Source organism: Balaenoptera musculus, chromosome 20, assembly GCF_009873245.2.
Source record: "Balaenoptera musculus isolate JJ_BM4_2016_0621 chromosome 20, mBalMus1.pri.v3, whole genome shotgun sequence".
Taxonomy (NCBI): Eukaryota; Metazoa; Chordata; class Mammalia; order Artiodactyla; family Balaenopteridae; genus Balaenoptera; species Balaenoptera musculus.
Window position 1 is genome coordinate 31,621,596 of NC_045804.1, and position 27,166 is coordinate 31,648,761.

Below are 27,166 nucleotides of genomic sequence, written 5' to 3' on the forward strand. Positions count from 1 at the left end.
TTCTTGAACTGTAGCAGGACAACTATTTTACCTCCTCTTTTAACTTTCTAATTTTAGTCACTTACAGCTTTCATTTGTACAAGGTGGTTTTGTTCTTTTGGTTCTTTTTCAAATTCATTTATCTTTTTCTTGGTTTTCTATTTTCTAGACTTTCTTTTACCTCTTATATTATCATAAATACATGTTGAATAATTACTCTCATATTGGTCTGTTATCTGTGATTCTTTGGTTCTGATGGTCCTGTTTGCACATCTGCTAACTCTGACGTGGAAAGTTGTTCCCTCAGGTCTCTGTAACTCACTTTTTTGTACATGCACCTTCTTGTTGGTGTTGTTTTCTCTTGGATAATTACATGTGTCCTAGCTGTGAAAGTGTCACTGGTTTTGATTCTGGCAGGGTCCCAGGCATTTCAATGGTCCTCTGTGTTAATTTATCTCCTTATGTCTCCCATTCAGTTGCAGGTAATGTAAATTTAAATTCCATCTCTGGCATAGGCTTGGGGTGTGGTTTCTTCCAGTTACCTTTTTGTTTCTTTCTACCTAAGGCTTCAGGAAAAGCATGAGGTTCCTTGAGGGCTCCATGGTCTACAGGCTGGGGATTTTCTGGTTTCATTGGAATGGAAGGGGCAACTCTTAGGGGATCCAGGCTCCATGAAGAAGTCCCTGGTCCAGCTTCCCACCAGCTATGGCCCAGCACCACATCTTTAGTCCATGTGTGAGTATTAGAACTCCAACCCAAGCCCATAGACCTTTTGTCTATTGGAATTTTAGGAAGCTCCAAATGTATTATTCCTCTATTCACCACTTGCCATGTTGCTGCAAGTTCCTCTAGAGAGTTTTTCACAAAGGAAATAGGCTGGCCTATTATAATAGACAAGTCCTGAAGAACAGGTCTTTCTAGACCCCTTTCCAGCCCTTTTCTAGACTTTTGCCACAAAATAAAAATTATTTCCTAATATGATTCTTTCCTTCATTAGCTGTAATAAAATAAACATGGTTGTGAATCTCAACATACCTAAATATATACACATTTACCTTCTGAGTTTAGTATACTTTTAAACACGTGTAATAAATACAATATAAACTTCCTGCCTTATATCTTATATCTTTCACAATGCCATTTATACTCTCATGCGTGTCTTCATTAATCAACTGCTGTAAAGTGATAAAGGTGCAGCTTCATCAAAGCTCACCTTTAAAATGGGATTCCTTTACAATATTTGAAAATACTTCATAGCCGATGGTTTTTGATGAAATTGCTTTTTTAAGCAATTGAATTTTAAATACATTTTTATAAATAAGAGAGAAGCTAAAAGGCATTATAAAACTGTAGTCTCTAATCCCTTGTGTATTTAGTGTAGGGAACTACCCCATCCCTCCTCCCATCCTCATAAAACAGAACAGAACCAGCCTTGAATTGAATACAGCAGTAACTTATCTATGCTGCCAAGTCTGATCATTTTCTCTTCTTGGAAACTGGCATAAATGCAGAGTTTGCCATCAACTTCAAGGCTTTCTTTCAAGTACAAAAGGAGAAACATTTCAGTATAGAAATGTAAAACAACTGGACATTTTAATGAACATTTACTTTGATAGGCCCTGTGCAAACACTTTCTATGTTTATTTTCTGTAGTCACCTCTTCAATTTTAAAGTTCTGCACAATCCTTACACCATTTTACATGTTTGAAAACATGGGTTGCCAGAGTTTACTGGCACCATGTGATGTTACACTGATTGATGTTTAAACTGTCTATTTTACTCAAACCTAAGTACAGTCTGTTGGTAAGAAATATAGTAACAGCCAAGGGACTTGAAGGAAAGAAAAATCTTTGAGGTGCAAAAGATCTAAATTATGCAAGCTGCAGAAATCCTGGATGAACACCATGATACCTTTTTAGATCATCTTTCACCCTCCAGGTGGCAAATTACAATTATAGATTAGATTTCTTAATCCTTTTTGTGCCATGGACCCCTTTGGCCTTCTGGGGAATCCCACGGACCTCTTCTCAGAATGGTGTCTTAAAGTGCATAATAGAAAGAATGGAATATTGTTTTAGCATCTGACCCTTGAGATTTTCAAGCATTTCTCCTCTGCCCATCTCACCTCCCACTTCTTCCAAACCACTCAGAGACCTTCCCTAACCTTCTTCAGAGAAGGTAAAGGAGAGACATGCAAGCAGGTTTGGAGAGAATGGTGTTGGGGAAGAGATGCTTTTGAGATGACATTGGTGTCTTCCTTTTCCCTTCTTTCTAGAAGCCTCCCCATTTCTAGCCCCTCCATCCTTCCCCAGATCAAGCCCCGTGTTCCTCTGGTTTTACTTCTTTTCCGTCCTCACTCATCTCTTGCTCAGCCCAGTCCGCTTCTCTAGACCCACCCCTCGCTGCCTCCTCACACTAGCTCCTTCTCCCCGTTAAGTCCCGCCTTCTACCCTGTCTCTTTTTGGGTTCCTGTCAATCACGCCGGACCACCCTCTCGCCCACACCCCTAACACAAACCAAGCCTGTCCCCGGCCTCCCCTGCAGGCACAGTTGCTGTGGCAATGGAAGGATGGCCTCTGCTGCCTGCTGCTTCTCCGAGGAGCAGTTCAGGAATCTCTGCGCGGAGCTCCAGCAGCCCGGGGTAGGCGGGGCCGGCTGGGAGCTGCTGGTGAAGAGCATGGGCGTCGGCATCTATTGGCAGCTGAACCAAGTAGTGGTTGGTGGGCTAAAACCGCGTCAGGCAGCAGCGTGCGGGAGGGGAAGGGGCCCTGCCCGCGGGGAGTGGAGGGCTGCAGCCCGGTCCGGATCCCGCGGGTCTTCTGCAGCTCGGAGGAGTGAGAGCTGGGGGTGCCTCCAGCTGGCTTTACCCTTTTCGGGCCTCAGGGAGTGGGGAGGTCATCAGAATTTAGTCTCAGGTCTGAGGCCCGACAGGGCAAGTCGTTTGTTACAACTTACTGAAAGAGTTAAAAGGTGGGTCTGCTGATTCTTAGCTCCATGCACTTGCCTGCAAGGGACGTGGAACCCCGCTCCCGGGTGGATGCCAGTGGTGTCTGTGGGGTGGGGAGTATTTTAAGATTGAATAGGTAGGAAAGAGACTGGACTTTTCAGAGAGTGGATGTGCAGGGTGATACGTGTGGGGAGAGGAGTGTTGCTGAGAAGGGACCTACTGTCATCTCTAGTCATTTTACTGACTTGCTTCGTTTGGATGCTCCCCGCTTCCTTGTACATTGGACTTAATAACTTTTGTCTGAAGCTTTCCGGGAGAAAGATTAACTAAAAGGGTAGGAGGAATGGAGTTGGGGGCCTGCCTGGAGGCCTTTGGAGCCAGGTGGAATGATGGCCAGTCATCAGTTGCTCTGTGTGCTGGTAGCTGTATGGCAAGTAGCATAAAAGTTACCTTTAGACAAGGTAAGTGAAGTTGAGGTTTCCTGGCAGAGGATCAGAAGATTATAGAGTGTTCGAGAAGGGAGGAGCTCTGAATGTCTGTGAGTACTAGGTCACTGGGTACAACAGGATGAGCAGGAAGTTCAGTGTAGGGCAGGCAGAATTAATTTCCAAGTGTCATTTCAGCAGCTACCTTGGTGCAGAAAGAGACATATTTTCAGACAACATCCTTTTATCTTCTCACCATTCATTTTCCGCATCAACCATGCCCAGGCATTTGCCAAGTGTCATTTTACACTCAGATGTATCTGATGTCTGGCCTGTTTACCTTCCTTTTTTTCCCTTTCCCTTTGCCACGTTGGGTGGCACCTCTCACCTAGAATTGCTGTGACTTCTTAACTAGCTTCTTGGCCTTCCACCTCTCTGATCCCTTCCATCCTATACATTTACAGCCCAGTCAAGAACCTGAAAGAAAGGTTGTGATCTTATCACACCCTTTCCAGTGGCACTGTTGATTGCAGAGTTAATAATAATAATAACTACTGTAATAGCTAACATGCATTGTATGCTTTCTTAGGCTCCGGGCACTGTCTAAGTCCTTTGCATGCGCTGACTTAATCAATCCTCCCATCAGCCCTATATTGTAAGGTACTATGTATCATGTTGTAAGGTCCTATGTGTGCATATGTAAGGTACTATGATTATCACCTTTTTACCATTTTGGAAATGGGTATGTAGAAAGGTTAAGTTGATTGCTGAAGACTCAAACTGGGATTGGAACTCAGCTGTCTAGGTCCAGACCTGTGCCACAAATACGCTCCTGCATTGACTCTTTGAAAGAGGGCAAGTGCTGGTACGTGGGCTATGCATGCGGAACTAGGCTGGTCCAGCTTTACCTCCCATGACTCATCCATACCCCTCCTGTTCTCCAGTCACACCAATCGCTCCCCCCACCTCCCCCCACAGGCTTTTTGCTCTTTTGCTTTTGTGCCTTTTATCCACAACGTCCACTGCCTGAGCTGAGACCAAGTGACTGGCTTTGTTTTGTATATTGTCTCCATTGTGTATTGTTATGTAGCAGGGCCCACCTTCCTCCTTTGGGGAGGATGTGAGCGGTATTCAGAATAGTTTGTATTGCTACCAACCTTATTATAAGATATGTCTTATTTCCACCTGTTCTGGGCATGAGGGCAGTCATGGTACTTTGATATAAGCTACAAGTCTTTACAGAGAACGTTCATAAGTTGGAGGCCATACGATTACCATAGGTGTTGCCCTTGAGCCTCAGTAGCTAGGACGAAGGGCCACTGCCCACTTTGATCTCCAACTGTATTAAATGTCAAGAGGCCCTGCTGGGTCAGGGTACAAGCCCTTTCCTAGAACCTTTACTGGATTCTAGCATATTGAGCATTATTTGCTGCCAGAGTCATTTTGCTAGAGCCTCATTTTCTTTCCAGGTTGACTCCCATCCTTTAATTTTCTCCTGGAAGAAAATTTCCTCTCATCTCCAGTTAATAAATCTTGTCATTTGAATACCACTCTGCATCAAAAGTGAATTCAGCTTGTCCCACACTGCCTAGACCTGCACTTATCTCCCTTAAAGCCCTTTGCCCTTTTCTGTCTTATGGGCCAGTATGGTTTCATCCACCATGTATGTTGTTGCCATTATGCACCTCTTCTTTCTCCTCCACCCACTTCCCTGCTCATTTTACCTATGCATGTGCATGTGGCCTTGGGTCCCCAGGTCCCTGACTGGAGGTCAGACCAGAAAAACCTGGCCCCTCTGGCAATCTCCAGGTCAGGTTTCTCATTGCAATCTTTTCCTTACTATCACACGTTTTGAAAAGACTGAAATAATTGTAGAGGCACTTGAAAGAGTTTGCAATGTAACAAATAAATTTTATTTTAAAATAAAAAAGATTGTGGCTTCTTTTTAGTAGAACCAAATATTTCTGAATCTTGTTCTTGGACAAATGGCTACTTTTGATATACACATTTTGATACTTTTTTCCCTTTCTCTTTTTCTATTAAATCACAGAATTTTATTATTTTTAATTAATTTTTATTGGAGTATAGTTGCTTTCCAATGTTGTGTTAGTTTCTACTGTACAGCAAAGTGAATCAGCTATACGTATACATATGTCCCCTTTTCTTGGATTTCCTTCCCATTTAGGTCACTACAGAACATCAAGTAGAGCTCCCTGTGTTATACAGTAGGTTGTTGTTAGTTATCTATTTTATACATAGTATCAAGAGTGTATATATGTCAATCCCAATCTCCCAATTCCTCCCACCCACCCCCTTCCCCATTGGTATCCATACATTTGTTCTCTACATCTGTGTCTCTACTTCTGCTTTGTAGATAAGATCATCTATACAGTTTTTCTAGATTTCACATATATGCGTTAATATAGGATATTTGTTTTTCTCTTTCTGACTTACTTCACTCTGTGTGACAGTCTCTAGGCCCATCCACGTCTCTACAAATGACCTGATTTCTTTCCTTTTTATGGCTGAGTAATATTTCATTCTATATATGTACCACATCTTCTTTATCCATTCCTCTGCTGATGGATTGTTAGGTTGCTTCCATGCCCTGGATTGTAAGTAGTGTTGCAATGAACATTGGGGTGCATGTGTCTTTCTGAACTGTGGCTTTCTCTGGTTATATGCCCAGTAATAGGATTGCTGGGTCATATGGTAGTTCTATTTTTAGTTTTCTAAGGAACCTCCATACTATTCTCCATAGTGGCTATATCAATTTACATTCCCACCAACAGTGCATGAGGGTTCCCTTTTATCCACACCCCCTCTAGCATTTATTGTTTGTAGATTTTTTAATGATGGCCATTCTCACCCATGTGAGGTGATACCTCACTGTAGTTTTCATTTACATTTCTCTAATAATTAGTGATGTTGAGCATCTTTTCATGTGTTTGTTGGCCATCTGTATATCTTCTTTGGAGAAATGTCTATTTAGGTCTTCTGCCCATTTTTTAACTGGGTTGTTTGGTTTTTTTTTTTTTGTTATTGAGCTGCATGAGCTGTTTGTATATTTTGGAGATTAATCCTTTGTCAGTTGCTTCATTTGCAAATATAGTCTCCCATTCTGAAGGTTGTCTTTTTGTCTTGTTTATGGTTTCCTTTGTTGTGCAAAAGCTTTTAAGTTTCATTAGGTCCCATTTGTTTAATTTTGTTTTTATTTTCATTACTCTAGGAGGTGGGTCAAAAAAGATCTTGCTGCGATTTATGTCAAAGAGTGTTCTGCCTATGTTTTCCTCTAAGAGTTTTATAGTGTCTGGCCTTACATCTAGGTATATAATCCATTTTGAGTTTATTTTTGTGTATGGTGTTAAAGAATGTTCTAATTTCATTCTTTTACATATAGCTGTTCAGTTTTCCCAGCACCACTTATTGAAGAGGCTGTCTTTTCTCCATTGTATATTCTTGCCTCCTTTGTCATAGATTAGGTGTCCATAGGTGCATGGGTTTATCTCTAGGCTTTCTATCCTGTTCCATTGATCTATATTTCTGTTTTTATGCCAGTACCATACTCTCTTGATTACTGTAGCTTTGTAATATAGTCTGAAGTCAAGGAGCCTGATTCCTCCAGCTCCGTTTTTCTTTCTCAAGATTGCTTTGGCTATTCAGGGTCTTTTGTGTTTCCATACAAATTGTAAAAATTTTTGTTCTAGTTCTGTGAAAAATGCCATTGGTAATTTGATACAGATTGCATTGAATCTGTAGATTGCTTGGGGTAGTATAGTCATTTTCACAATATTGATTCTTCCAATCCAGGAACACGGTATATTGATCCATCTGTTTGTGTCTTCTTTGATTTCTTTTTTTTTTAAATAAATAAATTTATTTATTTATTTATTTATTTTTGGCTGTGTTGGGTCTTCGTTGCTGTGTGCTGGCTTTCTCTAGTTGCAGCAAGCGGGGGCTAATCTTGGTTGTGGTGTGCGAGCTTCTCATTGCAGTGGCTTCTCTTGTTGTGGACCATGGGCTGTAGGCACGTGGGCTTCAGTAGTTGTGGCTCATGGGCTCTAGAGAGCAGGCTCAGTTGTTGTGTCGCACGGGCTTAGTTGCTCCACAGCATGTGGGATCTTCCTGGACCAGGGCTTGAACCCATGTCCCCTGCATTGGCAGATGGATTCTTAACCACTGTGCCACCAGGGAAGCCCCTTCTTTGATTTCTTTCATCAGAATTTATAGTTTTCTTTGTACAGGTCTTTTGCCTCCTTAGGTAGGTTTATTCCTAGGTATTTTATTCTTTTTGCTGCAATGGTAAATGGGATTGTTTCCTTAATTTCTCTTTCTGATCTTTCATTGCTAGTGTATAGGAATGCAAGGGATTTCTGTGTATTAATTTTGTATCTGTGACTTTAATAAATTCATTGATTAGCTCTAGTAGTTTTCTGGTGGCATCTTTAGGATTTTCTATGTATAGTATCATGCCATCTGCAAACAGTGACAGTTTTATTTCTTCTTTTCCAGTTTGGTTTCCTTTTATTTCTTTTTCTTCTCTGATTGCCATGGCAAAATCAAGGAATTTTAGACTTAAAAAGTCTCTTTGAAATCATTCTGTCCAATTACCATCATCCTTTCTTTTCACTTTTTTTTTTCTACTTTCTTTGCCTACTCTGTTTCCTGTTCTCACCTTCTTTTTTTCCCCCCATGTTGTAATGCTAACTTATCTTTACATGGTGCTTTAGTATACAAAATGCTGTTGCATGTAAGTTTTCAGTTATCCCTCTGAACAAATTTGGAATATAGGCAGAGATGGTTTATTTTCCTATTTTACTGATGGCAATAAGACCCAGAGTTGTTAAATGAGCCACACAAGACCTCATAACTAGTAACTAGACATGAACCAGTCAACTTCAATGAACTCAGTACCAAGTATATAACTTGCTTCAATTCAGAACTACATTCTTTTTCTGGAAGCTAAGCAAAGCTATTGCAAAGCTGCTATGTGCTATCCCACATGGTATCCTGGGAAGAGCATTGGTTTTGGATAGTCTTGGGTTGAAATCTCTGCTCTGCCCCACTATCATTCGTTTATTCAGGAGATATTAATTGAATGCCTCCCATGTGGTACTGCCCTGGCAGGCACTGGGCATAAGCAAAGAGCAGGAAGTTGGAGCTGCTGCTTCAATGAATGAGCTTCTTGAACAATGAACCATATTCACTGATGAGAATAACCTGTAGTATATAATGAAATGGCAGCTGAAAAATGCTACAAAGAAAGTAAAGTGGGATAAAGGGATAAAGAGATGGTATGGCAGGAGGGTATCCAGAGGTGATGTGATGCATTTTAGATAAAGGGAATCTGGAAAGCTCCTCTGCTCAGAGGTAACATTTGAGTGGAGATAGAAGTGAAATGGTAGATACTGTTGGGCAAATATCTGGAAGAGAAATGTACTAGAGAGTGTTTCTCAAAACTCAAGCACATTAGAATTGCCTGGGGAGCTCTAAGGACATCACTGAGCTCTACCCTAGAGCCCCATATTGAATTGAGCTGGGGTGAGGCTTGGGTGGTCCTTTTGAAAGGCTCCCCTTTCACATAGAGACTGATTATTCTCTCCTCTCTACTTTTGTGTATGTTTGAAATGCTGGTGCACCAGAATCACCTGCAGGGCCTGTTAAAATTCATAATAAGACCCAACTCCCAGTTTCTGATTCAGTGGGTCTGGGTTGAGAGTTGGCATTTGACTTCTTTTCTTCTTCTCTCTCCCCTTCTCCTTCCTCTTCTTTTTCTCCACCCCCCCCCCCCCCCCCCCGCCCTTCCTCCTCCTCCTCCTTCTTATTCTTCTTTGGGTAACACAAATGTTCTAAAATTAGCCTGTGGCAAAGGTAGCATGACTCCATAAATTTACTAAAAATAATTGAATTGTACACTTAAAATGAATGAATTTTATGGTACTTAAATGATACCTCAATAAAGATGTCAAAAAAACCCACAAAAAAACCGTTCATGAAACTCACCCAAAGTCACACAAATAAAGAACTTGACTTGAAGTCATTAGTTGCAGCAGAAATTGGACTTGAAGCCAGTGATGTGACAGCAGAGTTCAAAGTCTATGATATAGCCTCCAAATTGTCACTGACTTCTCCCAACATATCATTAGATAAATAATAAGCCCTCAGAGTGCATATAGCATTAGGGTGACCATATAATTTATCATTCCAATCAGAACATTTTTGAGTGAAAGAGGTGTTGTAAAGTGTTTCACCAGGACAAGTGTAAACCAGGCCTGTGGTGGGTATATTGGGACATAGATCACCCTTGCTATAGCTCACAACCAAACACTATTCAATTTACAAGGTGCTTCAAAATGTAACCTCTCATTGGATCCCTGTACAAATTTGGCAGGACAGGAATTATCTCCAGCTTGTAGATTGGGAAGCAGAGACTCAGCTAGGGTCTTAGGTTCATAAATTCTAAAGTGACAGAGCAATTAGGTATCAAAACTGTACATTAGACCTGGGGTTGCTGAATCTGTCATGCTGGCTATTTTTCACAGTCTACAAGCTAAGAATGGTTTTTAAATTTTTAAAGTGGTTGTATAAGTGGTTGTATAATAGCCTCCATTTTACATTTTAGCCTGTAAAACCTAAAATATTTTTTATTTGGATCTTTACAGAAACATATTTGGAGATCCTGATTTGTACCACTGCCACCACCAATTCCAAAACATACGACCCAGGAAAGCTTTGAATTATTACAGAGTTGTATTGCAATTCCACATGTAAGAGAGGACACTTTGTGTTATAAACCCCAAATATATATATTTTTTTGTTTTGTTGTTTTTGTTTTTTGCTTTCCTATAAAGGACTCTGATTTAATAACGCCTAGATTTCTAAAGAATAAAATAGTTAACATTCTAAAAAGGTGTTGACAAGCTTAATGAGCCTCTATTTTTTTAATTTTTAAAAAGTTTTTAATTTAATTTAATTTATTTTTTTATACAGCAGGTTGTTATTAGTCATCAATTTTATACTCATCTATGTATACATGTCAATCCCAATCGTCCAATTCAGTACACCACCACCCCCATCCCCCCGTGGCTTTCCCCCTTGGTGTCCATACGTTTGTTCTCTACATCTGTGTCTCACTTTCTGCCCTGCAATCCAGTTCATCTGCACCATTTTTCTAGGTTCCACATATATGCGTTAATATATGATATTTGTTTTTCTCTTGCTGACTTACTTCACTCTGTATGACAGTCTCTAGATTCATCCACGCCTCAACAAATGATCCAATTTCTTTCCTTTTTATGGCTGAGTAATAATCCATTGTATATATGTACATCTTCTTTATCCATTCGTCAGTCAATGGGCATTTAGGTTGATTCCATGACCTGGCTATTGTAAATATTGCTGCAATGAACATTGAGGTGCATGTGTCTTTTTGAGTTATGGTTTTCTCTGTGTATCTGCCCAGTAGTGAGAATGCTGGATCATATGGTAATTCTATTTTCAGTTTTTTAAGGAACGTCCATACTGTTCTCCATAGAGGCTGTATCAATTTACATTCCCACCAACAGTGCTAGAGGGTACCCTTTTCTCCACACCCGCTGCAGCATTTGTTGTTTGTAGATTTTCTGATGATGCCCATTCTAACTGGTGTGAGGTGATACCTCATTGTAGTTTTGATTTGCATTTCTCTAATAATTAGTGATGTTGAGCAGCTTTTCATGTGCTTCTTGGCCATCTGTATGTCTTCTTTGGAGAAATGTCTATTTAGATCTTCTGCCCATTTTTGGATTGGGTTGTTTGTTTTTATAATATTGAGCTGCATAAGCTATTTATATATTTTGGAGATTAATCCTTTGTCCGTTGATTTGTTTGCAAATATTTTCTCCCATTCTGAGGGTTGTCTTTTCATCTTGTTTATGGTTTCCTTTGCTGTGCAAAAGCTTTTAAGTTTCATTAGGTCCCATTTGTTTATTTTTGTTTTTATTTCCATTACACTAGGAGGTGGATCAAAAAAGATCTTGCTGTGATTTATGTCAAAGAATATTCTTCCTATGTTTTCCTCTAAGAGTTTTATAGTGTACAGTCTTACATTTAGGGCTGTAATCTATTTTGAGCTAATTTTTGTATATGGTGTTGGGGAGTGTTCTAATTTCATTCTTTTACATGTAGCTGTCCGGTTTTCCCAGCACCACTTATTGAAGAGACTGTCTTTTCTCCATTGTATATCCTTGCCTCCTTTGTCATAGATTAGTTGACCATAGGTGCATGGGTTTATCTCTGGGTTTCTATCTTGTTCTATTGATCTATGTTTCTGTTCTTGTGCCAGTACCGTATGGTGTTGATTACTGTAGCTTTGTACTATAGTCTGAAGTCAGGGAGTGTGATTCCTCTAGCTCCGTTTCTTTCCCTCAATACTGCTTTGGCTATTCGGGGTCTTTTGTGTCTCCATACAAATTTTAAGATTTTTTCTGTTCTAGTTCCATGAAAAATGCCATTGGTAATTTGATAGGGATTGCATTGAATCTGTAGATTTCTATGGGTAGTATAGTCATTTTCACAATATTGAATCTTCCAATCCAAGAACATGGTATATCTCTCCATCTGTTGGTATCATCTTTAATTTATTTCATCAGTGTCTTATAGTTTTCTGCATACAGGTCTTTAGTCTCCCTACGTAGATTTATTCCTAGGTGTTTTATTCTTTTTGTTGCAATGGTAAATGGAAGTGTTTCCTTAATTTCTCTTTCAGATTTTTCATCTTTAGTGTATAGGAATGCAAGAGATTTCTGTGCATCAATTTTGTATCCTGCAACTTTACAAAATTCATTGACTAGCTCTGGTATTTTTCTGGTGGCATCTTTAGGATTCTCTATGTATAGTATCGTGTCATCTGCAAACAGTGACAGCTTTACTTCTTCTTTTCCAATTTGTATTCCTTTTATTTCTTTTTCTTCTCTGATTGCCATAGCTAGGACTTCCAAAATTATGTTGAATAATATTGGTGAGAGTGGACATCCTTGTCTTGTTCCTGATATTAGAGGAAATGCTTTCAGTTTTTCACCATTGAGAATGATGTTTGCTGTGGGATTCTTGTATATGGCCTTTATTATGTTGAGGTAAGTTCCCTCTATGCCCACTTTCTGGAGAGTTTTTATCATAAATGGGTGTTGAATTTTGTCAAATGATTTTTCTGCTTCTATTGAGATGATCATATGGTTTTTATTTTTCAATTTGTTAATATGGTTTATCACATTGATTGATTTGCATATATTGAAGAATCCTTGCTTCCCTGAGATAAATCCCACTTGATCATGGTGTATGATCCTTTTAATGTATTGTTGGATTCTGTTTGCTAGTATTTTGTTGAGGATTTTTGCATCTATGTTCAGCAGTGATATTGGTCTGTAATTTTCTTTTTTTGTAGTATCTTTGTCTGGTTTTGGTATCAGGGTGATGGGGGCCTCATAGAATGAGTTTGAGAGTGTTCCTTCCTCCACAATTTTTTGGAAGAGTTTGAGAAGCATGGGTGTTAGCTCTTCTCTAAATGTTTGATAGAATTCACCTGTGAAGCCATCTGGTCCTGGACTTTGGTTTGTTGGAAGATTTTTAATCACAGTTTCAAATTCATTACTTGTGATTGGTCTGTTCATATTTTCTATTTCTTCCTGGTTCAGTCTTGGTTATACCTTTCTAAAAATTTGTCCATTTCTTCCAGGTTGTCCATTTTATTGGCATAAGATTGCTAGTAGTAGTCTCTTAGGATGCTTTGTATTTCTGTGGTGTCTCTTGTAACTTTTCCTTTTTCATTTCTAATTTTATTGATTTGAGTCCTCTCCCTCTTTTTCTTGATGAGTCTGGCTAATGGTTTGTCAATTTTGTTTATCTTCTCAAAGAACCAGCTTTTAGTTTTATTGATCTTTGCTATTGTTTTCTTTGTTCCTATTTCATTTATTTCTGCTCTGAACTTTATGATTTCTTTCCTTCTGCTAACTTTGGGCTTTGTGTGTTCTTGTTTCTCAAGTTCCTTTAGGTGTAAGGTTAGATTGTTTATTTGAGATTTTTCTTGTTTCTAGTGGTATGCTTTTATAGCTATAAACTTCCCTCTTAGAACTGCTTTTGATGCGTCCCATAGGTTTTGGATCATCGTGTTTTCATTGTATTTGCCTCTAAATATTTTTTGATTTCCTCTTTGATTTTTCAGTTATTTTTGGTTATTTAGTAACGTATTGTTTAGCCTCTATGTGTTAGTGTGTTTTACGTTTTTTTCCCTTTAATTGATTTCTCATCTCATAGCGTTTTGGTCAGAAGAGATGCTTGATATGATTTCAACTTTCTTAAATTTACTGAGGCTTGATTTGTGATCGAAGATGTGATCTATCCTGGAGAATGTTCCGTGTGCACTTGCGAAGAAAGTGTAATCTGCTGTTTTTGGATGGAGTGTCCTATAAATATAAATTAAATCTATCTGGTCTATTGCGTCATTTAAAGATTCTGTTTCCTTATTTATTTTCATTTTGGATGATCTGTCCATTGGTGTAAGTGAGGGGTTAAAGTCCCCCAGTATTATTGTGTTACTGTCGATTTCCTCTTTTATCGCTGTTAGCAGTTGCCTTATGTATTGAGGTGCTCCTATGTTGGCTGTATATATATTTATAATTGTTATATGTTCTTCTTGGATTGATCCCTTGATCACTATGTAGTGTCCTTCCTTGTCTCTTGTAACATTCTTTATTTTTTAAAATAAATTTTATTTATTTATTTATTTATTATTATTATTATTTTTTGGCTGTGTTGCATCTTCGTTTCTGTTCGAGGGCTTTCTCTAGTTGCGGCGAGCAGGGGCCACTCTTCATCACGGTGCGTGGGCCTCTCACTGTTGCGGCCTCTCTTGTTGCGGAGCACAGGCTCCAGATGTGCAGGCTCAGTAGTTGTGGCTCACGGGCCCAGTTGCTCCGCGGCATGTGGGATCTTCCCAGACCAGGGCTCACACCCGTGTCCCCTGCATTGGCAGGCAGATTCTCAACCACTGCGACACCAGGGAAGCCCAACATTCTTTATTTTAAAGTCTATTTTATCTGATATGAGTATTGCTACTCCAGCTTTCTTTTGATTTCCATTTGCATGGAGTATCTTTTGCCATCCCCTCACTTTCAGTCTGTATGTGTCCCTAGGTCTGAAGTGGGTCTCTTGTAGACAGCATATATATGGGTCTTGTTTTTGTATCGATTCAGCAAGCCTGTTTCTTTTGGTTGGACCATTTAATCCATTCACGTTTAAGGTAATTATCGATATGTATGTTCCTATGATCATTTTCTTAATTGTTTTGGGTTTGTTTTTGTAGGTCCTTTTCTTCTCTTGTGTTTCCCACTTAGAGAAGTTCCTTTAGCATTTGTTGTAGAGCTTTGTTCTCTTAGCTTTTGCTTGTCCATAAAGCTTTTGATTTCTCCATCAAATTTGCACGAGATCCTGCTGGGTAGAGTAATCTTGATTGTAGGTTGTTTCCTTTCATCACTTTAAGTATATTATGCCACTCCCTTCTGGCTTGTAGAGTTTCTGCTGAGAAATCAGCTGTTAACCTTATGGGAGTTCCCTTGTATGTTATTTGTCGTTTTTCCCTTGCTGCTTTCACTAATTTTTGTTTGTCTTTAATTTTTGCCAATTTGATTACTATGTCTCTCGGAGCATTTCGCCTTGGGTTTATCCTGTATGGGATTTGTTGCACTTCCTGGACTTGGGTGGCTATTTACTTTCCCATGTTAGGGAAGTTTTCGACTATAATCTATTCAAATATTGACTGTGGTCCTTTCTCTCTCTCTTCTCCTTCTGAGACCCCTATAATGCGAATGTTGTTGTGTAATGTTGTCCCAGAGGTCTCTTAGGCTGTCTTCATTTCTTTTCATTCTTTATTCTTTAATCTGTTCCACAGCAGTGAATTCCACCATTCTGTCTTCCAGGTCACTTATCCATTCTTCTGCCTCAGTTATTCTGCTATTGATTCCTTCTAGTGTAGTTTTCATTTCAGTTATTGTATTGTTCATCTCTGTTTGTTTGTTATTTAATTCTTCTAGGTCTTTGTTAATCATTTCTTGCATCTTCTCGATCTTTGCCTGCATTCTTTCTCCGAGGTCCTGGATCACCTTCACTTTCATTATTCTGAATTCTTTTTCTGGAAGGTTGCCTATCTCCACTTCATTTAGTGGCTCCTCTAGGGTTTTATCTTGTTCCTTCATCTGGTACATAGCCCTCTGCCTTTTCATCTTGTCTATCTTTCTGTGAATGTGGTTTTTGTTCCACAGGCTGCAGGATTGTAGTTCTTCTTGCTTCTGCTCTCTGCCCTCTGGCGGATGAGGCTTTATATTTTAATTTGAATCACATAGGGGTGTACCATTTTAGCCCAGACCACCCTTCAAAGTAAATCTGCCAACTTTGAACACGCATACAAGATAAATACCAAAAAAATCTTAAATAAATCATATTCAAACTCAGAAAACCAAAGAGAAAAAAAAATCTTGAAAGAAGCTGTAGCAGGAAGGATGGGGGAGCACTTTACCTACAGAGGAATACAGATGAGAATTACAGCAGACATCGCATCAGAAACCACCCTGCAAAAAGAGGGTGGAGTGAAATACATAATGTTTTGAAAGAATAAACCACTGACCTAGAATTCTATATCCAAAGATGTCTTCTTCAAAAATGAAGAAGAAATAAAAACTTTTTCAGACAAATAAAAACTGAGGGAATTCATCAGCAGCAGACCTGCTCTGGAAGAAATGATAAAGAAGCTTTTCAGGGAGGAAAAAAATGGTATAGGGCAGGAACTCAGATCTTCATAGCATAAAAAATGCCTATTTTATTGTCTTAAAGCTTATGGAAGGCATGAACTTTGTCTTATTCTTCAGGCACCACAAGGGCTTACCAAAATGCATGCACACAATAGGTCCTGAAAGTCTGCTTGAATGGGTACATGAACCAATATTCTGGAGTTTTCTTCTTACTAGGGTATATTCAGAAAATCCAAAGGTAGCTATGGAATGGTGTGTTTCCTAAACTAAAAGGAAAGATAAGGTAGCTATGTACATCTGTAAAATTTTTTGTGTCTTAAAACCACATTAAAAGGGGCGGAGCTTCAAGATGGTGGAAGAGTAAGACGTGGAGATCAACTTCCTCCCCACAAATACATCAGAAATACATCTACATGTGGAACAACTCCTACAGAACACCTACTGAATGCTGGCAGAAGACCTCAGACCCCCCAAAAGGCAAGAAAATCCCCACATACCTGGGTAGGGAAAAAAAAAAAGAAAAAACAGAGACAAAAGAATAGGGACAGGACCTGCACTAGTGGGAGGGAGCTGTAAAGGAGGAAAGGTTTCCACACACTAGGAAGGCCCTTTGCAGTCGGAGACTGCGGGTGGTGGAGGGGGGAAGCTTCGGAACCACAGAGAGCACAGCAACAGGGGTGCGGAGGGCAAAGCGGAGAGATTCCTGCACAGAGGATCGGTGCTGACCAGCACTCACAAGCCTGAGAGGCTTGTCTGCTCACCCGCCATGACGGGTGGGGGTTGGGAGCTGAGGCTCGGGCTTCAGTCGGATCCCAGGGAGAGGACTGTGTTGGCAGTGTGAACACAGCCTGAAGGGGACTAGTGTGCCACAGCTAGCCGGGAGGGAGGCCAGGAAAAAGTCTGGAGCTGCCGAAGAGGCAAGTGACTTTTTCTTGGCTCTTTGTTTCCTGGTGCACAAGGAGAGGGGATTAAGAACTCTGATTAAAGGAGCTCCAGAGATGGGCACGAGCCGCGGCTATCAGCGCGTACCCCAGAGACGGGCATGAGACGCTAAGGCTGCTGCTGCAGCCACCAAGAAGCCTGTGTGCAAGCACAGGTCACTATCCACACCTCCCCTCCTGGGAGCTTTTGCAGCCCGCCACTGCTAGGGTCCCGTGATCCAGGGACAACTTCCCTGGGAGAACGCAGGGCACTCCTCAGGCTGGTGCAATGTCATGCTAGCATCTGCCGCTGCAGGCTCGGCCCGCACTCCGTACCCCTCCCTCCCCCCGGCCTGAGTGAGCCAGAGCCCCAAAAGCAGCTGCTCCTTTAACCCTGTCCTGTCTGAGTGAAGAACAGACACCCTCAGGCAACCTACATGCAGAGGCGGGTCCAAATCCAAAGCTGAACACCAGGAGCCGTGTGAACAAAGAAGAGAAAGGGAAATTTCTCAGAGCAGCCTCAGGAGCAGTGGATTAAAGCTACACGATCAACTTGATATACCCTGCATCTGTGGAATGCCTGAAAGACAACGAATCATCCCAAATTGAGGAGGTGGACTTCGGGAGCAATGATATAAATATATTTTCCCCTTTTTCTCTTTTTGTGAGTGTGTATGTGTATTCTTCTGTGTGTGATTTTGTCTGTAGAGCTTTGCTTTTACCATTTGTCCTAGGGTTCTGTCTGTCCGTTTTTGTTTTTTGTTTTTTTTTAGTATAGTTTTAGCACTTGTCATCATTAGTGGATTTGTTTTTTGGTTTGGTTGCTCTCTTCTTTTTTTTTTTGGTATTTACTTAAAAATTTTTTTTAATAATTATTTTTTATTTTAATAACTTTATTTTATTTTACTTTATTTTATTTTATCTTCTTCTTTCTTTCTTTTCTCCCTTTTATTCTGAGCTGTGTGGATGACAGGCTCTTGGGGCTCCAGCCAGGCATCAGGGCTGTGCCTCTGAGGTGGGAGAGCCAAGTTCAGGACACTAGTTCAGCTCCATATAATATCAAATGGTGAAAATCTCCCAGAGGTGTCCATCTCAATGCCAAGACCCAGCTCCACTCAACGACCAGCAAGCTACAGTGCTGGACACCCTATGCCAAACAACTAGCAAGAAGGGAACACAACCTCATCCGTTAGCAGAGAGGGTGCCTAAAATCAAAATAAGGCCACAGACACCCCAAAACACACCACCAGACATGGACCTATCCACCAGAAAGACAAGATCTAGCCTTATCCACAAGAACACAGGCACTAGTCCCCTCCAAGAGGAAGCCTACACAACCCACTGAACCAACCTTAGCCACTGGGGGCAGACACCAAAAACAACAGGAACTACAAACCTGCAGCCTCTGAAAGGGAGACCACAAACACAGTTTGGGATTAAGTTAAGTTAAGTTAAAAAAAATGAGAAGACAGAGAAGCACACAGAAGATGAAGGAGCAAGGTAAAAAAACCAACGAGACCAAACAAATGAAGAGGAAATAGGCAGTCTACCTGGAAAAGAATACAGAATAATGATAGTAAAGATGACCCAAAATCTTGGAAATAGAATGGAGAAAAAACAAGAAACTTTTAACAAGGACCTAGAAGAAATAAAGAGCAAGCAAACAATGATGAACAACACAAAAAATGAAATTAAAACTTCTCTAGAAGGAATCAGTAGCAGAATAACTGAGGCAGAAGAACGGATAAGTGACCTGGAAGATAAAATAGTGGAAAGGACTACTGCAGAGCAGAATAAAGAAAAAGGAATGAAACGAATTGAGGACAGTCTCAGAGACCTCTGGGACAACATTAAACACACCAACATTCAAATTATAGGGGTCCCAGAAGAAGAAGAGAAAAAGAAAGGGACTGAGAAAATATTTGAAGAGATTATAGTTGAAAATTTCCCTAATATGGGAAAGGAAATAGTTAATCAAGTCGAGGAGGCACAGAGAGTCCCATACAGGATAAATCCAAGGAGAAACACGCCAAGACACATATTAATCAAACTATCAAAAATTAAATACAAAGAAAAAATATTAAAAGCAGCAAGGGAAAAAATATAAATAACTCACAAGGGAATCCCCATAAGGTTAACATCTGATCTTTCAGCAGAAATTCTGCAAGCCAGAGGGGAGTGGCAGGATATATTTAAAGTGAGGAAGGAGAAAAATCTACAACCAAGATTACTCTAGGCAGCAAGTATTTCATTCAGATTTGATGGAGAAATTAAAATTTTACAGACAAGCAAAAGCTAAGAGAATTCAGCACCACCAAACCAGCTTTACAACAAATGCTAAAGGAGCTTCTCTAGGCAGGAAACACAAGAGAAGGAAAAGACCTACAATAACAGACACCAAACAATGAAGAAAATGGTAATAGGAACATACATATCGATAATTACCTTAAATGTAAATGGATTAAATGTTCCAACCAAAAGACAGACTGGCTGAATGGATACAAAAACAAGACCCATATATATGCTGTCTACAACACACCCACTTCAGACCTAGGGACACATACAGACTGAAAGTGAGGGGATGGAAACAGATATTCCATGCAAATGGAAATCAAAAGAAAGCTGGAGCAGCAATTCTCATATCAGACAAAATAGACTTTACAACAGAGACTATTACAAGAGACAAAGAAGGACACTACATAATGAGAATAGATCAATCCAAGAAGAAGATATAACAATTGTAAATATTTATGCACCCAACATAGGAGCACCTCAATACATAAGGCAAATACTAACAAACAGCCATAAAAGGGGAAATCGACAGTAACACAATCATAGTAGGGTACTTTAACACCCCACTTTCGCCAATGGACAGATCATCCAAAATGAAAATAAATAAGGAAACAGCACTTTAAATGATACATTAAACAAGATGGACTTAATTGATATTTATAGGACATTCCACCCAAAAACAACAGAATACAACTTCTTCTCAAGTGCTCATGGAACATTCTCCAGGATAGGTCATATCTTGGGTCACAAATCAAGCCTTGGTACATTTAAGAAAATTGAAATTGTATCAAGTATCTTTTCCAACCACAATGCTATGAGACTAGATATCAATTACAGGAAAAAATCTGTAAAAAATACAAACACATGGAGGCTAAACAATACACTACTTAATAAGCAAGAGATCACTGCAGAAATCAAAGAGGAAATCAAAAAATACCTAGAAACAAATGACAATGAAAACACGATGACCCAAAACTTGTGGGATGCAGCAAAAGCAGTTCTAAGAGGGAAGTTTATAGCAATACAATCTTACCTTAAGAAACAAGAAACATCTCAAATAAAAAACCTAACCTTCCACCTAAAGCAATTAGAGAAAGAACAAAAAATCCCAAAGTTAGCAGAAGGAAAGAAATCATAAAGATCAGATCAGAAATAAATGAAAAAGAAATGAAGGAAATGATAGCAAAGATCAATAAAGCTAAAAGCTGGTTCTATGAGAAGATAAACAAAATTGATCAACCATTAGCCAAATGCATCAAGAAAAAAAGGGAGAAGACTCAAATCAATAGAATTAGAAATGAAAAAGGAGAAGTAACAACTGACACTGCAGAAATACAAAGGATCATGAGAGATTACTGCAAGCATCTATATGCCGATAAAATGGACAACCTGGAAGAAATGGACAAATTCTTAGAAATGCACAACCTTCCGAGACTGAACCAGGAAGAAATAGAACATATGAACAGACCAATCACAAACACTGAAATTGAAACTGTGATTAAAAATCTTCCAACAAACAAAAGCCCAGGACTAGCTGGCTTCACAGGCGAATTCTATCAAACATTTAGAGAACAGCTAACACCTATCCTTCTCAAACTCTTCCAAAATATAACAGGGGGAGGAACACTCCCAAACTCATTCTATGAGGCCACCATCACCTGATACCAAAACCAGACTAAGATGTCACAAAGAAAGAAAACTACAGGCCAATATCACTGCTGAACATAGATGCAAAAATCCTCAACAAAATACAAGCAAACATAATCCAACAGCACATTAAAAGGACCATACACCATGATCAAGTGGGGTTTATTCCAGGAATGCAAGGATTCTTCAATATATGCAAATCAAGCAATGTGCACACCATGTTAACAAATTGAAGGAGAAAAACCATATGACAATCTCAATAGATGCAGAAAAAGCTTTCGACAATATTCAACACCAATTTATGGTAAAAACCCTCCAGAAAGTGGGCATAGAGGGAACTTTCCACAACATTATAAAGGCTGTATATGACAAACCCACACTCGTCCTCAATGGTGAAAAACTGAAACCATTTCCGCTAAGATCAGGAACAAGACAAGGTTGCCCATTCTCACCACTATTATTCAACATAGTTTTGGAGGTTTAGCCACAGCAATCACAGTAGAAAAAGAAATAAACGGAATCCAAATTGGAAAAGAGGAGGTAAAGCTGTCACTGTTTGCAGATGACATGAAACTATACATAGAGAATCCTAAAGATGCTACCAGAAAACTACTAGAGGTAATCAATGAATTTGGTAAAGTAGCAGGATACAAAATTAAGGCACAGAAATCTCTTGCATTCCCATACACTAATGATGAAAAATCTGAAATGAAATTAAGAAATCACTCCCAGTTACCATTGCAACAAAAAGAATAAAATATCCAGGAATAAACCTACCTTAGGAGACAAAAGACCTGTATGCATAAAAGTATAAGACACTCATGAAAGAAATTAAAGATGATACAAATAGATGGAGAGATATACCATGTCCTTGTATTGGAAGAATCAACAGTGTGAAAATGACTCTACTACCCAAAGCAACCTACAGATTCAGTGCAATCCCTATCAAACTACCACTGGCATTTTTCACAGAAGTAGAACAAAAAATTTCACTATTTGTATGGAAACACAAAAGACACCGAATAGCCAAAGCAATCTTGAGAGAGGAAAACGGAGCTGGAGGAATCAGGCTCCCTGACTTCAGACTATATTACAAAGCTACAGTAATGAAGATACTGTGGTACTGCCACAGAAACAGAAATGTAGGTCAATGGATCAGGATAGAAAGCCCAGAGATTAACCCACGTACATATGTTCAGCTTATCTTTGATAAAGGAGGCAGGAATATACAGTGGAGAAAAGACAGCCTCTTCAATAAGTGGTGCTGGGAAAACTGGACTGCTACATGTAAAAGAATGAAATTAGAACACTCCCTAACACCATACACAAAAATAAACTCAAAATGGTTTAAAGACCTAAATGTAAGGCCAGACACTATCAAACTCTTAGAGGAAAACATAGGCAGAACACTCTATGACATAGATTACAGCAAGATCCTTTTTGACCCAGCTCCTAGAGAAATGGAAATAAAAACAAAAATAAACAAATGGGACCTAATGAAAACTTAAAAGCTTTTGCACAGCAAAGGAAACCATAAACAAGATGAAGACAACCCTCAGAATGGGAGAAAATATTTGCATATGAAGCAACTGACAAAGGATTAATCTCCAAAATATACAAACAGCTCATGCAGCTCAATAACAAAAAAACAAACAACCCAATCCAAAAATGGGCAGACCTAAAAAGACATTTCTCCAGAGAAGATATACAGATTGCCAAGAAACACATGAAAGAATGCTCAACATCATTCATCATTAGAGAAATGCAAATCAAAACTACAATGAGATATCATCTCTTACCGGTCAGAATGGCCATCATCAAAAAATCTACAAACAATAAATGCTGAAGAGGGTGTGGAGAAAAGGGAACCCTCTTGCACTGTTGGTGGGAATGTAAATTGATACAGCCACTATGGAGAACAGTATGGATGTTCCTTGAAAACTAAAAATAGAACTACCATACGACCCAGCAATCCCACTACTGGACATATACCCTGAGAAAACCATAATTCAAAGAGTCATGTACCAAAATGTTCATTGCAGCTCTATTTACAATAGCCAGGACATGGAAGCAACCTAAGTGTCCATCGACAGATGAATGGATAAAGAAGATGTGGCACATATATACAATGGAATATTACTCAGCCATAAAAAGAAACAAAATTGAGTTATTTGTAGTGAGGTGGATGGACCTAGAATCTGTCATACAGAGTGAAATAAGTCAGAAAGAGAAAAACAAATACTGTATGCTAACACATATATATGGAATCTAAAAAACTAAAAACAAAAAGTAGTCATGAAGAACCTAGGGGCAAGATGGGAATAAAGATGCAGACCTACTAGAGAATGGACTTGAGGACACGGGGAGTGGGAAGGGTAAGCTGCGACAAAGTGAGAGAGTGGCATGGACATATATACACTACGAAATGTAAACTAGATAGCTAGTGGGAAGCAACCGTATAGCACAGGGAGATCAGCTTGGTGCTTTGTGACCACCTAGAGGGGTGGGATAGGGAGGGTGGGAGGGAGATGCAAGAGGGAGGAGATATGGGGACATATGTATATGTATAGCTGATTCACTTTGTTATAAAGCAGAAACTAACACACCATTTTAAAGCAATTATACTCCAATAAAGATGTTAAAAAAAAAAAAAAAGAAAGAAAGAAAAGAAGAAAAAAGCATTAGAAGTCCCAGTCTAAAATTCAAACACTGGTATTTACAGGGATTCTCCCTTTCTTTCAAAAATATATTCATTTGCATAGTTTCCATGAAGGGTAAAATAGCCTCCCAAAATAGTGTCAGGGAGTGGTGAGCTTGTGTCTCCCACTGGAGAGCCTGCTAGAACTCTCCTCCTTCCCTTAGGTGGTGATTTTGATATTAAAGGCAGGTTGGAAGGCCAAGCAAGAACTGTCCTCCATGTGGCCCAGTTCAGTCCCCAGTTCACGCAGGTATTGGTTTGGTGTTATATCTAAACATCCAGAATGTCCAAATCCTTCATTCCCCAAAGTGAGTTTACCGATGGTCCATATCTCATATTACCATTGGGTAGATTAAGTGGGATGACCCCTGTAAAGCACTCTGCCCAGGGCCTGGTATTTAGTAAGCACTCCATAAGCATTAGCTATCAGTATTATCTTACCTAGCTCTCTGTAGTCCTTCAGGATTAAACCTGCCATCTGATTTTCGAGAGACCTCAAATATTAAATCAGATTTAGTCAGCTGTCTTTCTTCATACAGTCTTGGTACACACAGCCCAGTGGCACCTGTATCTTTGACACCTGCCATTCGGAGTGATTCTCCTCAGTGAAAAATGCTTACTTTTCATACCATCTGAGCCTGTTACTTGCCACAGAGTGTGGGAGTTGGACAGCTTCCACAATCATAGATTGGGGAGGCTTCCTGGCCCCTGAGAAATTGAAATGACCTCTTCTGTGAGAAGCAAAGAAAATTCAGTGCCCACTCGAGGTGCATTTACAGGATTAGAGAGATGTGATTCATCGAGGCTGTCTTGTAGTTAGTGATGTAAATGCAGATAAACACTATAATTGAAGAGATAGAGTGCTGTTTTTCTTTTCTGCAATATTACAGGACTGAGGTCACTAAGGGCTGAAATTACATTCAGGAGGGAAGGGAATCAGGTCCAGACAACTGTCTTAATTCATCCAGATAACCAAAGGTAACTCATGTGAATTTAGGGATATCATTATCTTTATACATAATTATCCCTTTTTCTCAGTATGTGTAGAAAATGCGGACCCACTATTCCTGAACAGAAGCTAATTGTCTCTCTCTTAAGGCATTAAAATATGTGTGGGTGTAGATGTGTCATGTGTACAATCCCTCACTCTCTCCCCATCTGTGAGCTTGAGGGGAGGAGACAGGAATGGAGGGAGTTGTTTCTCTTGAGTCCTGCCTTTCCTATGGTGCATCCATGGTACAGCACGTAAGGGGGTCAGACCTACCAGCTTGTCATTTGCTGGTTGGAAACCCTTGGTATAAAGCCACATACTTTTAGAGCTGAAACATCCTTATGAATTCAGTTTCAATTTTACCTTCCGTTTCCTGCCAGGTACTTTCATATACATCTGAGATTCCTAAACTGGGATATGCTTATCCCTGGGTTATGCCACCTGAGTCAGGAGACCCTTGAAGCCTCTGGATCTCTAGAAAGATTCCCCATGTCTAGCCAATAAGATTCTATTAGCATGTGGCAGTATGAGCACAACTAAAAGCTTCACTTTTGTTTGTTTTGTTTGCTCTTGCACTGAAATTAATCTAAGAGCCGTTGGTTTAGTCTTAACAGTAGAGCCTTTAAGCAAGGTGAGGGTCAGGAATTGTTAGCTGCCATTGTATGGAGAGCGAAGTGTATAGTGTCACCATCCGCAGCCCAGAACCCTCACAGAATATGACTTAACATGAAAACAGGGAAAATCTCTTGTACTTAGGAATCTAGAAATGATCTTTTTCTGAGTAAAAGAGACTAGTATGATTTGAAGCTGGTGTTTCTTCCTCCTTTCATTCTTTTATATACAAGTTGTTTACAGAAAAAAGAAGCAGCTGGTGAAAAATTCTGTCTTGGAATTGGTAAAACGATGTGTTGGGTTTCATTACGCCCCTTGTGTATCTAAAACAGTAGTCTGAACCCTGAATGCTAGCTGCCTAGATGACACCCCCACATGGATGTTTAGTAAACACCTGAGACTCAACTTGCCCGAGGTAGGACTCTTGGTTACCCCACATCCCACAAACGGATCTCCCATCTACCTGGTTGCTCAGGAAAGGTTCCAAGAGTTATCCTCAATTCTTTGCTTTCTCTCTCTCCATGCCAGTCTGTCAGCATTCCTTTTGACATTACTTCTAAAATGTGTCCCTAATTCACTGACTTCTCCCCATCATTGTTGTTACCTCCCTGTCCAATCACCATCATCTCTTATCTGCACCATTGCACTGGTCTTCTAACCCATCTCCTTGCTCCCTTATGATCTATTTTCTATCAAGCAGCAAGAATCACCTTTTAAAAAGTCATTCTCCTGTTTAAAGTCATTCATTGGTTTTCCATAGCAGTTAGAATAAAATTTTTACATCTTTATCCCAGTTTACAAAGCCCTCTGTGCATGGCCTCTACTACCTCTCTGACCTCAGCTCCTACCACTCTCCCCCAACACAGTTCTCTGGACTCCCTGACTTTCTTTTCTGTGAGTAAGGCCATCCATCAACCTTAGGGCCCCCTCCCAAAAAGGAATGGGCTTTCCTCATCTTCCCATGTCTGGATCCTTCTAATATTTAGGCCAAACTGTTCTGATACATATTATCCTTCCTAGAGGCCATTCCTGATCACCTGACAGTATTGAACCCCTGCCCTCCAAACCCAGGCACCATTTATCACATAACCCTGTTTTATCCTACTTAAATTACCTGGATAGTATTTAAAGCTGTCACCACCACCAAAGCCTAAGGTCAAATATAAGACCCATGAGAGCAGTAGTCTCATCTGTTTTTTCACCATTGTGTCACCAAAACCACAGAGGAGGTGCTCAATAGTGGTGTTGCATGAACAGCTGTTTCTTCATATGCTGTGTAATCTCAACTTGGGAATCAACAGATTGTTTCTGCCTGCTCTGGTTTTACAGCCAACTGGACATTATAAGGCCTTTGGTGTTCTGGATGATTTCCCACCGGATCTACTTGCAGATGTCTATATGGACTTCAACTATAGAAAAGAGTGGGACGAATTTGTTAAAGGTGAGTGAAACCTACAATTTTAAAAATCAGTTATAGAGTAGAATCTATTAGTATTTACTCTAACCAATAGAAAGCAATAGGTTTAATTTCTACAGTGTTACATTTCACTTTAAATTTTGGCTTAAATATCTGGAGTGCTGGGCTGAAATGTGACTTGCTCCTTGCATACTCTTAGATTTACTCTCCAGTTTGCTCTGAGGGCTACTTTGCTCTTACTGTAAGTTCATTGTCATCTCATGCACCTGGGTGGCCATGGAAGTCTTCTTGGAGGACGTGGTGTACAAACTTTTTTTAGAAGTTGAATCAAAATTTTAGAGACTTGACACATGTGGGAAGGTGAGAGGGTGAGGGGGTGAGTGGTATAAGGACATTCCAGACCCAGGGAACAGTATGACTAAAGTGAGGAAGGCATGAAACAACATGAAACGTTAAAAA

The 27,166-nt window shown here is 39.8% G+C and overlaps 1 protein-coding gene across 1 annotated transcript in view; it reads left to right on the plus strand.

Moving 5' to 3' along the window:
* The first annotated feature begins 2,548 nt into the window (after positions 1 to 2,548).
* LOC118887350 (phosphatidylcholine transfer protein-like) overlaps positions 2,549 to 27,166 on the plus strand; it is a 31,591-nt gene continuing 6,973 nt past the window's right edge. The window contains 2 exon segments of the mRNA XM_036838158.1: positions 2,549 to 2,689; positions 26,620 to 26,731. Of these exon segments, the coding sequence (XP_036694053.1) occupies positions 2,549 to 2,689; positions 26,620 to 26,731 (253 nt within the window).